Here is a 14346-nt window from a genome sequence, read left to right as displayed (position 1 = left end):
ACACAGCAATAGAAAAAAGATTCCTTCCAATTCAAATATTCTAACATTGATATTTAAAAGAAAAATCAGGTGTTACTTTAATTATATATTTTGCTTTCATAATAATGACTCATTGTACTAATTCTTGGCTAAAGATGATAAAAGACTCACCTCTACAGCTGAGCTGATTTCATTTGCAAGATGGCTTGCTTCATTAAGGACATCATTACCCTCCTGTAGGCTCTTCTCAACCTCTTGTCTGCCATCTTCTACAGCTTTCTTCTTTTTCTGTAAGATGTGTTCACAAAAAGCAAAATACAAGTTATTTAATAGAAATGGGAGGCCAGTTCAAATACAACTGCATTTTGTTACGATGCCACAAAAGTTAGATATCTTAAACTGTTAGAGCTTTCAGAGCAGACAGTGACAACAACAGAGGACATTTAATGTAAGATACCTTCTCTTTCTCCTCCTGCTCCCAGCTCTGTATCCCCCTTCCAACATGGTAGGTTTTTCGTTGCTCTATTACAGAGGTAACTGACTATAGTACCATTGTGGAAAGAGTCAGAAAAAAGTCAGAAATCCTAATCTTTACCCAGATGTGGGTAAAGTTTCTCTTTTTGCCAATTATCTTCTCTGGCTATGAAGGCAAAATTTATCAAAATATTGTTCTGCTTTCCTAAGTGCATCCACTGGTGTTTCACTAACTATTGAATATAAAATAAAAAATGATGTTCTGAAGCAACTTTAGGATTCTTGATTTTCCAAATAGTGAAAATATTGCATATTGTGTAATAAGGAAGGACTTCTGAATAAGGAACTGGCTAGTCCGTGTGCAAGATCCATTAAGCATCATGGATTAGTTTGATGGGAGGCCATGGCATTCTAGTGTTAATAATGCTGTGATGGCTTCTTAGTCAAAACAGGGTCCAAAGAAAAAGAAAAAAATCACTGCTGAAATCACCAAATGAGTCAGGCATCCTCATAGTATGGTGAAGAGAAAACTTTAAAAATTGAGACAGCAGGTAATTTCTTCAACCTTTCTCCATCCACCTTGGGGAAGTAAATGCACAGAATAGAAACCACCTAACTCCTTTACATCACTGTATTTCCTTAATTCAATCAAGCCCACAAATCTCTGATGAGAACTGAGGTCTCAGAACTCTAACCTCATCATTGTACATTAGACAAAAACTCATCGAGATATAAACAGAGTTTGAAACATTTATCTTCATTAAGTTGACTCTGCTCTTTATATCTCGGTTAAATGCTTGTTAATGTACAGTATAATGTGCTCTTCAAGTCTCTGCAATTTAAATTAAATCAAAAGTAGAACCCTCTGCTATGAGGGAGATCATTTATAACAGCTACTAAATACAGAGGATAAAGTTTGATTTATTAGTCTTTAATATCCACATACCCCCTTCAGTCTTCTTCCCAGGGGCTGGAAAGGGAGATGAAAGTGTAAGTTTTCTAGAAGCAAATATATGACAGCAAAGATCTTTAACAGAACTCCCCTATTTATATCTTGAGCACAGGATTTAAATTTTGCATGACTATCTATACTGGGGCAAACTTAACCTCACAAAAGATAATGAGTCCAATGGCATTCTCCACTCAATGTTTAAAAACAGTCAGTATTATTTTGATAAAGAAAACTGTGGAGTAATTCCACTTTTTAAAGCCAGCACATTTCTCACTCTGAGGAATATTTTTGCTTTATATCAGATATTTTTATATTAAAGAATAATTTTGTTTTCCTTGGATTTTTGTTTTAGGATTTAGTTGTTACAAAATATCTATGCAAAGTTTCAAATTTTGGTCAGACACCAAGTTAATCAAGGATACGGTTTGTCAGCACTCACCTCTACCATGGTCATGTTTTTTTGGTTGACTGCAGATAAACGATCAGCCTCCCTAATTTTACTAGTAGCTTCTTTTAGCAGATCTCGTGCATCATCAACTTTAGTATGGTAGTTTGCCAGCTTGTCCCGGACCTCATTTTTGAGCTCCTCATTTTTCTCACTGGGTTCTCCAAATAATTTCTTCACTTTGTTCAAAAGATCTTCTGCATTCCTGCAACACATCATCCCCCACCAGAAAAGGCATTAAGTCCATTTTCCCTACACCAAATAATCTCAATATTCTTAATATCACGTAAATGAAAGGGACTTTTAAATAATATCTCAAAGTAACTTTCAGGAGCTCACATGCTTAATAAAGTAAAATGATGGGTTGTTCTTAGACCCTTTGTTAAAGTGTTTTTTAAACTGCACGAAGATGGAGGACTTTTTTTTTTTTTTTGGTAAGTTGCCATTCTTGAGATCTGACTAGTAAAGTGAGGTTTTTTGAAACATTTCAACTTGTCAAAAAACATTCCTTCATTGACATTAATGTGACACTTGACACAAACTGATTTACTGCCTTGAGCAGAGGCGACAGAATGTAGATATGCCTGATTTCAAGCTGTCTAGGAGCAGACAAACTGTTTTAGTCAGTCAAAAATCATAAATTCTTTCCTGTGTCACAAACAGCCCCCAGGATCCTTGGATTTGATTCCAGCAGCCAAAGTATTCTGCTTATCTAAAATAAATGCTGGGATATTTTTAATGGACTTTGGCAACACAGAAAGTTCACGTGTCTGCTTTTGGCAGGGGATACAAGTATTTCTTGATCATTAGTGAGTTGCTGCACCCAGTTTTAAAGGACTGAAATAACCTTTATACCGTGTCACTTCTCTGCTTCATGATACCGTGCCTTTGAATCAGTTTCTTGTAATGCAACACCACTTCCTAAATGATACCTCAGAGATACAAGAAAATCATAAGGAAATAGGAATCTGTATGAGAGAGAATATCTATAGAAGAAATCGATCACACTTCCATCTAGAACAGACTGTATTTTTCTTCCTGTCTCATTATGGCAAAGTGATTAGTTGCCTGGAAAACAAGAACTCTATTTTCTGAAAAATTTTGCAGTTTGCCCTGCCTATAGTCAGTTCCACTGCAAACCTTTCAAAAACATATATGGAGATAAATGCACAAAACCAAATGGGAGAGGTGGAAAAGATATGTTGCCACTGGGCCTATGTTAGAGGAAGGACCTGAACTCAATCCATAAAATCCCATATTATTACCTTAAGTTTGGGGTTTTCTGGGATGTATTTCCCCCCGCATCATCTGCCCTCCCTTTGGTTTTGATGAAAAAAATCATCCAGTTGTGAATTTGCAATTTCTGAGGAGAAAACATTTAACCCAAAAAACCCCCAAACCCAATATTGACACCCTATCACAGAAGAAACGTCGGAAAGAATTCAGAATTTCTTCGATACTTTCTCCTTTGTTCTTCGTAGAAGTAACTACCGTCTTAAACTTCTGTCAAGTTATGGTACCTTTATGACAATGAGACAGAACAGTACAAGACAGATGGATTTCCTTTTTTATGCCCTTGCCTCACAGTGCATCCAAACTGCATACCTAACCAGCAGTCTATTTTTAAACTCATCATTGGAGGTCTAAAGATAACAGATCAATATTATTTCTTGTGCACTTTTCCCTCTGCTCTTTCTCTTGAAGTTCAAGCCTCCATGTAATTCCTTGTTTTATGTACTGGAATTTCTGTGTGACCAGACCCCATCACGTTTCTTGAAATACTGTCTTTTACATTCAACCTGTGGTATTTTCACTGGATACCTTCCTAGAAAAAGAACAAAACCATACAAAATACTTAAAAATGTTAAAGAAATAATCACAAGTCTGGCCTCACATCTGGAATGTTGTGTTCTGGTCTGGATCGTCAAAATGAGTATGATGGAACAAAAGAAAGATTATAGATAGATGATAAAATGATGAAAAAAATAAACTGCATATATATATGAGGGAAGACTAAACATATTAGAATTGTTCTATCTGGAGAAGAAATGACTTATGATAGATGACTATAAAATCATGAGCAGCATGGATAAGGTGATCAGCTGTCCACTCTCTCTCTCTCCTAATACAAAAGCTGGTGGGCATCAAAAGAAAATATCAGGAACTGAGTTCAAAACACAGGAGGGAGGTCCTCAAACAGTGTGTGGTTGAGTTATGCAATTCATTGTTACAGGAAACCAGGGATGAAAGAAGATTATATTGGCTCAAAAGCCATCGGAGAAATTCATGGAAGAAAAATTCACAGAAAGATAAAGCTATTCAGCATATTAAATATAAAGATAGACTTCTGGCTTACAGCATCCCTCAACAGTAACTCAGTGGTGTCTGAGAAAATGAGAGATTCTCTCATAATCACGTATTTCCAGGATCTTGTGATTTAGGAAAGTTATAACATATTGGGAGATTTATTTCAGAAATATGAAAATTATGGGGTTTTGGACAGAAACTGATATATTTTTAAATGTATTTTCATTAGAGAAATATTTACTAATATGTCATTTCAATAGAGTATGTCAATCAGATTACAGACTTGACTTGAAAAATTTGAAGGAAAATAAACGAGGGAAAAAGCTGCAAATTGAAGTCAAGTTTTGCCATATGTGAAAGCAAGAAGCCTTAACTTTAAAGAGTAGTTGAAATAGTCTTCTTCCTTTAACATTTAAGAATTCACTGAAAACACAGGAGAGGGAAGAACAATCCACTGATTCTTGTCATTCTCTTCTTGGACCAAATCCTGAAAACTAGCCAAGCAGAGCACAATCACTGCCAAATGACATCTCACCAGAGAGTAAACACGATTAACTACTTAAAAGTGGTCATGAGACTTGCAGAGCCATTCAAAAATAAGTATTTCAAAATGAGTCTGTAAAGAATACATGTGAGTATGCAGATCCACATATGTGCTTGCACAAACACACACACATACCATTTTAAGAATGATTACATTTTCTTTTTCCTTTTTCCTTATAGAATGCATGCTTACCACATTGTTTAAGCAGTTTTAAGGCATTTTTCTTTAAGAGGCAATACATCCTAAAAGAGTTTCAGAAAACATTTTTCAGGGGCTCTTCACTCTCCCCTCATCCCCCATAACACACAGTGACTCTAATTTTCTTTCTGTTGAGTCCAGTCAAAATCCCTTGGATCTTAATGGTTCAATGATTGCCCATAATGGGCTAATCCTATCCTTAAGCTACCGCCATACAACTTCGATTGAAATCAGTTAGTGTATTCAGTTAGCATATTTCTGAGTAAAAAGTGTATTCCTTTATCAGGAAATGAAAATACTCACTTTGCACATTTCAGGAAGAATGGCAAGAGGGAGAGTAGTTCTTTCCTAAAAAAATCCCATCACTTTTCCTGCTCTAGCAATTGCACTGATTTCATGTTAGTCAGACAGTTTCACGTTGGCTATAGCATTCAAGGACTATGAACACCATGTTTGAAAAGTACTTCCACCCTGGCAACTCCTCCCATTTGCCCTAAAATTGCAAACAGCACTTTCAAAGATTGGCTAATTTTTTCTCTTCCCTATTTTTTTCCTCCTGCTCCTTTATTTCTGTGGGTGAATAGAGAAGGTATAGCTGGGGCTCAGTGGAATCAAAAGAAAAAGTAATAAGACATTGCTGAAGAATATGTTTTCATTATATCCTTTCTCAAGAGAACAGAAAGAGGAGCTATCAGAAGTACGGGAAGAAATACTGTAGTAGTAGGACTTTTGGGAAATGATCCAGTCTATTAAGCATAAGATAGGCAGTGCAAATGTGAATCTATACTGCTTGGAATTCTTAGCTAAATTTGTAGTCTGTATAAGTCTCTTTACAGTACGCATACACCTAATAATCAACATTTTCATGCCTGAAAACATGTACTTCAGCCAGCTTTCTTAGGGGCTCATCATATTACTTCAATGGACTACATAGCTGCTAAGTTGAATGACCTGTTAGCTGTTTGCTGTAGCAAAGTGCTTGCAATAAAGTGCTGAGTGATCCCTAGCCTAGGAACATGCTACAGAAATAGCAGACTGCCAAAATCTTAGCTTCAAGACAAGTATTTTGCTGGATCAGGTCAGTTTTCAGCATCTTGCGGAATCAGTAAAAGCACAGGAATTAGGTCTCAAAGTACTTTATAAAGAGCAACCAATATCTTTTAAGGTTTTTTTTATTATTTTTACAGATAGGTGACCAAACCTTGGGATTCTAAGCTTTGCCATGGAGTTGGAATATTTTGATCTATACTGTTCCATACATGGCAGAACACATTCTTTTGAATATCTATGTTATTGGACAAGCTTTGCAGACAGATTATATTTTTATTAGACCAATTAGTATTTCCAGAAAAAACAGACAAGCTTTTTGGTGCAACAGCCCCTCTTCAGGTCTGAAATAGAAGCCAAACACAAACAGTACAATTGCTAAGAAAAGTTGCTGGTACACATGGAGCAGAGAAGTAATTTTCTAGGGATTGCTTTATGCATATGCAAGCATTTCCAAAAATGCAAATGCCACATTAACAGATATGAAATATTAGACTTTGTTTTCTTTCACATTTCTGTAAGCCCCAGCTTAAAACTCAGTTATAACAGATGTCAAACACATTTATGAAACTTGGATATTATCACCAGGAGGTTGAAGATGGAGGTCCCTCTACTCACTTTAACTCATCTTGGGCTATTCCTTCTTGCAAATTCAGCTTTCTGCTTCTCAGCTCTGCCATCATTCTGTCAGCCTCACTCTGCAGGTCTGGAAGACTCTTCTCCAGGGTCTTGTCTTGGGTTCTGAGTGTCTCGTTCAATTTTATAGCATCTTCGTTTACAGCTGCAGGGGGCAAAAAATATATATAGAGAGAGTTAGTAAATAAAAATGACAGAGAGGCTTTAAGGATCTGCACATCAACTCCATCAGCAAGTGGAATGCAGTTTGCACTGGGTATTCCTGCTGTGAAATATAAAGGACAGTTAAGTGATAGAACTGAGGGACAGAGTACATGATAGTACAATGTAAATGTACTATGTATTTGGAGTAGTTGAACTATTGCTAAATGACAAAGCTGTACACATGGTATCATATTCAAGGACCAACTAAAATCTTTCTGCTATAGCACACCATATTATATTCCGAATAAACACTTTCAGAAGCAACTAGGTGACTTATGACAATCAGTTCCATTTTCAACTTAAGAAAGTACTATTGCCTTCCCACAGGCACTAGGCTTCCAGGTAACTGATTTCACCAAAATCACAGTTTCTGGTCACACAGGTACATCTGAATATTTTAAATTAAATCTTTAATTGAAGAAATCAATATGTGTTTTTTAAAATTCAAATAAAGGGGTATTTCATCCACACGTTGTATAGGTTTAAAACAAATGATGAAGAGGAAAGCTCTAATTCTAAATTTGACTTGCGGAGGAAGACTGAGATTCGGATGTTTAAGTAAGAATGCTTATTTGCAGGGTAGTGAGGACTGGAACAAGACTACTACTACTAGATTGCTTGTGTGAATTATGTTACATATCATTACCAGGTTACCTCAGGCCACAGATAAGCATATATTCATTTTTTTATTCTGGAATAAATAAATAGTAATTTAAAATCCCTGAATATTTACCTTAAAAGAGAAAATGGATATGTTATCTCAGCTCTTACTAGGTGCAGGAAAATTTATATCTAGTTTTATCTTTTTTCTTCGTCCTCCTCATCTCATAATGATCTTTGCTTTTTCTAGTCTTGATATACTGCAAACTATCAGAGTTCAGTGATGGTACAGGATTTGGATGTACTGGCATCTCAGTGCACAAAAAAGTGTAAAGCTGTGAAAATTTCATGGTTATGAGGGAAAACTAGTTACAGGTTCTCAGAAGTTCAAAGTCAATAACCAGTTCAGTGGAAATGGATCAATGCTCTGAGTTTTACAACAAATAACTAAAAACTTCTTGCTAGTAATAAGGAGCACTGCCACTCTCAGGCATTGCCCTCACCCAGTGGAAAGAAATAGGCACTTAAAGGGCATTTCATCCTCAACTAGTTGCCTACTGGCAAAAAGTATTAGAGAGCTCAGGGTCATAGAAAAAGACCTGCATTCCCACAGCTTCAAAGTATTAAAACATTCATAAATCTGCAATCCAGTAGAGGGGAAGGCAAAGAGAAAGTAAGCAAACTGGTTGGTTGTCTCAATCAGAACATCACGAGTGGACGTAAAGCCTTTAAGGAACAATCAAGCCCATAAGCACATAAGCCTATGTCTTATAGGTCAGGAAGAGCAGAAACAAAGTAAAAATTAACAGAAACCGAGTTGAACCATTCCCTACAGAAAGAATTAAATAATAGTGAAAAATCTTCATTTATAAAAACAAACAGAACATAAAAAGAAGCTATACAGGCAATTTTTAAAATAATCTAGGAATGGCTTCAAAATAAAGCGAACACTTATCCTCAGTTTTTGAAAGACAGTGATCTTGAACAGAGAGACAAAGAGAGGACAGCAATCAGAAGTAAGGATACAGAAATTATCACAACCAAGGAGGAAGAAAATTTCAAAAGAACTTAAGCTGGAGAACTGCCATTCTAAAAATGAAAGAGCTGGCACACGACATTGTAAATCCAGTACCAAGCGGTACTGTTTGACAGAGAACAGCAATGTAGTGCCTGTTTTGAAGGAAGGGCAACTCTGCTAAGGCCTGAGAGCTTACTTTGGAATTAAGTGAAAAACAGGATAGAGAATAAATCAACTGGGTTTTTTCAAAGGTAGCACATGTCAGACTGTATGGTTAGTGACAGATCCAGTTGAATATTTTCATTGATGATCTTGGCAAAATAATGGAGGTCTACCGATTAAATATGCTGATGAGAAAAAGTTATAAGAAACTCTTGGTAGAGAAGGATGGGAATGCTACACAGAAAGCATCGGGTGACCTTGAGAACTGAAGCAATCAAAATGGAATGAGATTCAACAGTACAAAATGTAAGGTTATGAACTAAGTAACAAAAGAAATTTCAGGTCTAAACTAAGGCTCTGCCAGTTGGAGATTAGCTATGGATGACAAGAACATTGCTATATTATGAGTCTCCAGTGGCACACAGCTGTGAAAAAAGGAAATGCTATCCGAGAATGTATTAGGAGAGCTGATGTAGGGAGGTTTTATTGTTACGGAAGTGCAAGACACTGAAGCAACCTCATTTCAATGCTGGTCACCTGTGCTCAAGATGAACCTAATTTGGAACAGAGGCAGGGAAATAATATGAAGGTGGCCAGAAGATTTGGGAGAATACGCTGAATGAGAAAAAACTTTTTTTTTTTTTTTTAAAGTGTTTTAGTCTAGAAAAAAAAAGGCTGAAGGGGAATATAATTCCCATCTGTAAACACAGTTGGGGGTGGGGGAAGAGAAGGAGAAGCAATAGGGAGAGGTAAAAACTATTTGAACTAAAGAAAAAGGTTGGCAAGAGAACACATGATGATAAACTGACCAGGAATACATTTTGCTAGAAATGAGGTTTTGAGTTATCAAAAGAGTCAAGTTCTGAAACCACCTCCTATTTAGAGTGTGTGTTGGGGGCGGGGGGGAGAACTACTTTGAAGATATGGGTGAGAAAATTTATGAGGGCAGGGACTGGATGCAGTGACCCATGATGTCTCTTTCAGTCCTGTGTTCCTATATATAAACTATTCTTAAAATGTTGACTTTGCTGCTAGTCAAACACATTGATTTTCAAGTCTTTCTGTCTACTTCTAAGATACTGCATAGATTTATTTCACCCTTCAACACGTAACTCTTGTTTTCTATTGCTAAACCTGCTTGAGGAAACTTGTGGGGGTTACAAACACTGAACATAAACCTTGTAGAGCAAAAAGTAGGTTTAGCCCTTGTCATCCTGAATTCATCATCAACTTCTCAAATTCAACTCTATCTGAAAATGAAGAACGTGTCTGATTTTTATTTAAAAACCTTCTTGAAAACTTCCTGACCTTCTCATGTTGCTTTTCCCACATTTATTTCATGTCAAAGTTGCACATCCTAAAGGTACCTTAAATTGCTGATTGGTTCCACTAAGTGGCGTGCCCTGGGATGCGTTACATGAAAGGCAATACAAAACGTATCTTACAATGCTTTGACAGAAGTAGTAGCTTTCCCCTTTAATCAAATGGGCCTTTAGAAGCATGACTCTACTGAAATGAGTACTGTAGCAGGAGTTTTAATACAAAAGAAAAGAGCAATATTTTTCAAATAAAAAGCCTGCCAGTGATTGTCAAACATTTTCAAATATCCAAACCATTTTCGTATTTCATAGCTCCATATAGTATTTAGATCTTCCTTCTCAAAGCCGTCTACAATACTTTGAGACTCTGAGTCAGAGAATCAGCTTGTGGATGGAAGGGAATTGGCTCCATGCAGTTAGGTATGCACTTAGGTACGGTTAGGAGTCACTTGCAAATTTCAGGCAGCAAATGTTCATTAACAGCAAGTAGTAATGTATTTTTTGGAGTCATCTTGAGAAATTAAGACGAAGTCTTAAAGTACCAAGTGCTAAGAGTATATCAGGCTTTCGTTCCAAATATATGTTTTTATCTGCTTTGAAAATAAACAAAAGCTAAGCAGAAAGTGCACTTTTACTTACTTCATCCTAACAGCTTTTCTTCAAATAACTGCAAAATCCTCAATTTCCTGCCAGTCTGTGTTCATAATTACCATTGCACCAACTGTTGATATGAACTACACCCTGTGGGTTGCAAAAGTCTGAAGATAGTTGACTGTAGCTTCTTAATTCAACATTTAAAGCACATGACATTTTTCAGTGAATGAACTCTCTTCCTCACTGTCTCTCAGATCCCCTTCTCCACTGTCCTACAGTTTCCTTGAGAAACAACTGGCATATTTATTTTTCCAGTACCTTCAGCAGCTTGGAGAATGCCTTTGACGAACTGTCCAAGAGATTTTGCTCTCTCATTAGTCCTCTCAGCATCCTGCCTGGTTTGCTCATCATCTGCCGTCACCTTGGTAGCCTAGTGATCCAAATTTAGGAAAAGTATAATTAATGAACAGGACAAGGCTGCATTAGAAAATATTTCTACTGGCTGAATCTACTTACAAAACTTTCCTCAGGCAGAATGCAATCAATGAATTATTGATCAGATGCATTGGAAATGACATGCTCTGTTCAAGTACACAATTAAATTTTATTACCTTTCCTTTAAATGGAAATTGGAAGGCTTTATTTTAGGTTCTTAGAAACCCTAGTAGTGTGCAACAGCACGCAAAAGGAGACAGGATGAAATTATTCATGAGTTAGCTTAAATAAATGTTGTTCGGAACCTTTTAATGGATTCTTCAGGGGATAGTTTCTCTAGTTTCACAATTGCACACTTTACCATTGACAAAGTGCAGCAGATATTGTGACCTCTTTGCTTCCTCCCCTGGGGCAATCTCAAGGAGACAGTCTGTGCCAATAGGCAAGAAGAATTTTAAATCAATACATTAATTAAACCAAGAAAGAGAGAAAGAAAGTGAAAGTAACTTGTTTTCTTCAGCTCTAATGCTTGATGTTATTTGCTTATAATATTTTGGGGTGCTCAGTAAAATTTTACCCTTGTGCAACCAAATGCTTTATAATTTTATTGAATTAGAGGAGGAGCAGGATGAAGATCTACACCTTTTGCAGATCAGAAAAATGTATTGAGGAAAACAATCATCTTAGAATCTTCTACTTAGCTTTCCAAGATCCTCATTCACAAAATGGACCCATTTTTACCCTAAAGAAGCTGACCATTTCAAGCAAGCAAAGCTTTTCAAACAGTATTGTAAAGCAAAAATCAAAGTGTTTGGGGAAGATTGTGATGACCCAGATTGCATTCCGAAGAAATATCTAGAAGCAGGGCATTATGATCTTCCCAGTCTCTGGGAAACAACTAGGTAAACGATCCAAAGCAAGCTTAGGTTTTCTCTGACTTGAACTATAGAAAACCTTTTCTCAGTTACCAAAAAGCGTTTCAATAATAGTCAGAGAGATATGGCATCACTTAAACACTTTGATTTGTTTTCTGATTAGCTCCTAGATGGAGGTTGTGAAGCTACACCAGGACAGCTGGGTTCCTGAAATGAAATCCCTAGCATTATCATCCCACTTGTAATTTTGGTGGTAATTTTACCCTGTAGGTAATTTATATGAAAATGGTTGAGGTACATAGAATTATAAAGGAAGAATTAGGACCATATACCAGAATGGGGGGAGTTGTTTCTATTTTAATCCCTAAACCAGTAGAAGAACATGGCTTTTCATATTTATATAGCTTTAATCATCCTATTGGTTATTACCTCTAAGATTTACAAAAATCCTGTACCTGACTGAATGCAGAACTATAATGTTGTCATAGTGAGTTGTAAAAGGCTGTTGGGATAGGAAAAATGCAGGAATAGAGACTGGTTTTGATGGACCACTGCTCTAACCCAGTTTGGCATTTCTGATGTCATTTTATTCTTCATGTAATTGAGAACTAGCTTATTATTTATTGCCACATCCTCAACAATCAGTCTTTCATTCTTTGCTTTTTATTTGCTTAGAATTTTTGCATTTACTTTTATTATATTCCATAATATTTCTAGTCCTTTACTATAAATGGTGTTTTATAACTTGCATATACCTTTATCCTTGATTACTTTTTTGACATTCATATTAATTCCAATTGGCCACTTTAAACTCTCATTATTTATGACTGGATGGCATGTACTACAATTTGGTGCACATTAATCTGCTTTTGAACAGTTTCCATTTCTTTTCTGTGGCAGTTCTCTTCAGTACTCAAATCCCACTGAATGCTTTCCGTATTTTGCTGTAATTTGCTTTGCTGAAAAACAACCTTTCATTTAATTTTCTGGTCTAGCTTTAACTCCATAAACAAAATTAAACAGCATGTAACATCCCTCACATTCTACCTAGCCATTCCATGGTCAGTTAGATGTTTTTAATTGTTAATAAAGTCCTACTTGTTTGCCATATATTCAAATTACTATAGCTACCATTTCATTAAGGTCAGACTTCAACTGCTGTCAACTGTTTAAGTTTAAACAGGCACAATAAACTCTCTCCTGGGGAAGTGATAAGGCTCAGGCAGACTGGAACCAGAGTAAGGGTTTGGAATGAATCTTTGAGAAGTCTGGACACAAACAAGAGACCCCTATCATGGAAATCCAGGAAAGCAAATACTTGAGATCAGTGAAATGTGCCTTGGTGGTGTCCATGGTTTATACTTAACAATATATATTCCATGGAACACCCTGCCCCAATCTGACAACTATACAAACATTAGCAAATACGCACAGCCTTTTTTCTCTTTTTGTTTATTCTGAGGTCTTAATCAAACATGAGAAACTTGTGCTCTGGATCGTATCTGGAGGGGAGCCTTACAGGAATTTCTCCAGCTGGTGAGCTGCAGACCACAGAAGAAGGAGGAAACACAGACCTCTGTACAGATGGAAGTATTTAGGACAAGAGCCAAGAGAAAACAAAGCAAAACAAATAAACGACCCTACAACCCCCTGACTTTCTGCAAACCAGGTTGCCCCTGCTACTACTTCCACAAATTTCTGAGCTTGAGAAGTTCAATCGTATGGGAGAAATGAAGAGTTTACGAAGTCAAAAGAAGCACTTCAACCAAGAGGAATGATTCTGGTTCCTGACTTTCCTGAAGGCTCTAAAAGTATCTGATTAGAAGGGAGGAGTCATTGGCTGAAAGCAGTGAACTGAGAGTGGAAACCTGATGTCTGCCTCAGGTGGTAGATGCAGGAATGAGCATGCAAGCCTGTAAGAATGTAACCAGTGGAAGAGAAAGAGATGAGGATCTTCAGAATGTGCTATAGAGAAGCTGAGGTATAAATTGGCAGAGTGAATGAAGGACAAAATGTAACGGAAAAGTAGGCAGAGGAATGCTGCACTGAAGGAAGAGATGAGCCATCGAGAAGAAGCCATGAGCAGGCAAAAAAATCAGTAGTTTTTTAGTGACTAAATACTACTGTCTTCTACATCTTATATTAAAATGTTCAGAATTTTTTCTTTATGAAAATAGGCTCCTTGCCAATCCTCACTAACCTTTTTCTTCACCACTGCAGCTTTCACTTTGAAAATCTAGTAAGCCTGAAAATCAGATATGGGGAAAAACTTTACTACCTGGAGTCCCACTATGTACACCAAGCACTAGCCATTATCTGGTATTCAGCTATGTCTTCATTTAGAAATGAGACTTGAATATGCTACATCAGGACTCACTCATCTTGCTGCGACATTCCTCCTATTCAGAAATAGAGAAAGAGAAGGGTAGGACTGACATCTGTTGACAGTCTCCAAATTAAAACCCGCAAGCGCAATCCAGTTAACACCTCCCTGTAAGGATAACTGGAAATCATAAGCAAATTACTGGCTGTAATAAGGTGGAACCACAGGAAGGAA

At 36.8% G+C, this 14346-nt stretch overlaps 1 protein-coding gene across 1 annotated transcript in view; it reads right to left on the bottom strand.

Annotated features, from left to right (window-relative positions):
* Positions 1-14346, bottom strand: part of LAMA2 (laminin subunit alpha 2) — a 288465-nt gene that overhangs the window by 83470 nt on the left and 190649 nt on the right. The window contains exons 34-37 of the mRNA XM_026070008.1: positions 10798-10909; positions 6565-6727; positions 1845-2055; positions 151-267 (exon numbers count right to left, since the gene is read on the bottom strand). Coding sequence (XP_025925793.1) covers positions 151-267; positions 1845-2055; positions 6565-6727; positions 10798-10909 — 603 coding nt within the window. The remainder of the gene's footprint in view (positions 1-150; positions 268-1844; positions 2056-6564; positions 6728-10797; positions 10910-14346) is intronic.

This window comes from Apteryx rowi, unplaced genomic scaffold (assembly GCF_003343035.1).
Source record: "Apteryx rowi isolate R43461 unplaced genomic scaffold, aptRow1 scaffold_301, whole genome shotgun sequence".
In the NCBI taxonomy this organism is placed as follows: domain Eukaryota; kingdom Metazoa; phylum Chordata; class Aves; order Apterygiformes; family Apterygidae; genus Apteryx; species Apteryx rowi.
The sequence above is the reverse complement of the archived record's forward strand: the minus strand, read 5'-3'. Positions and strand labels throughout refer to the sequence as shown.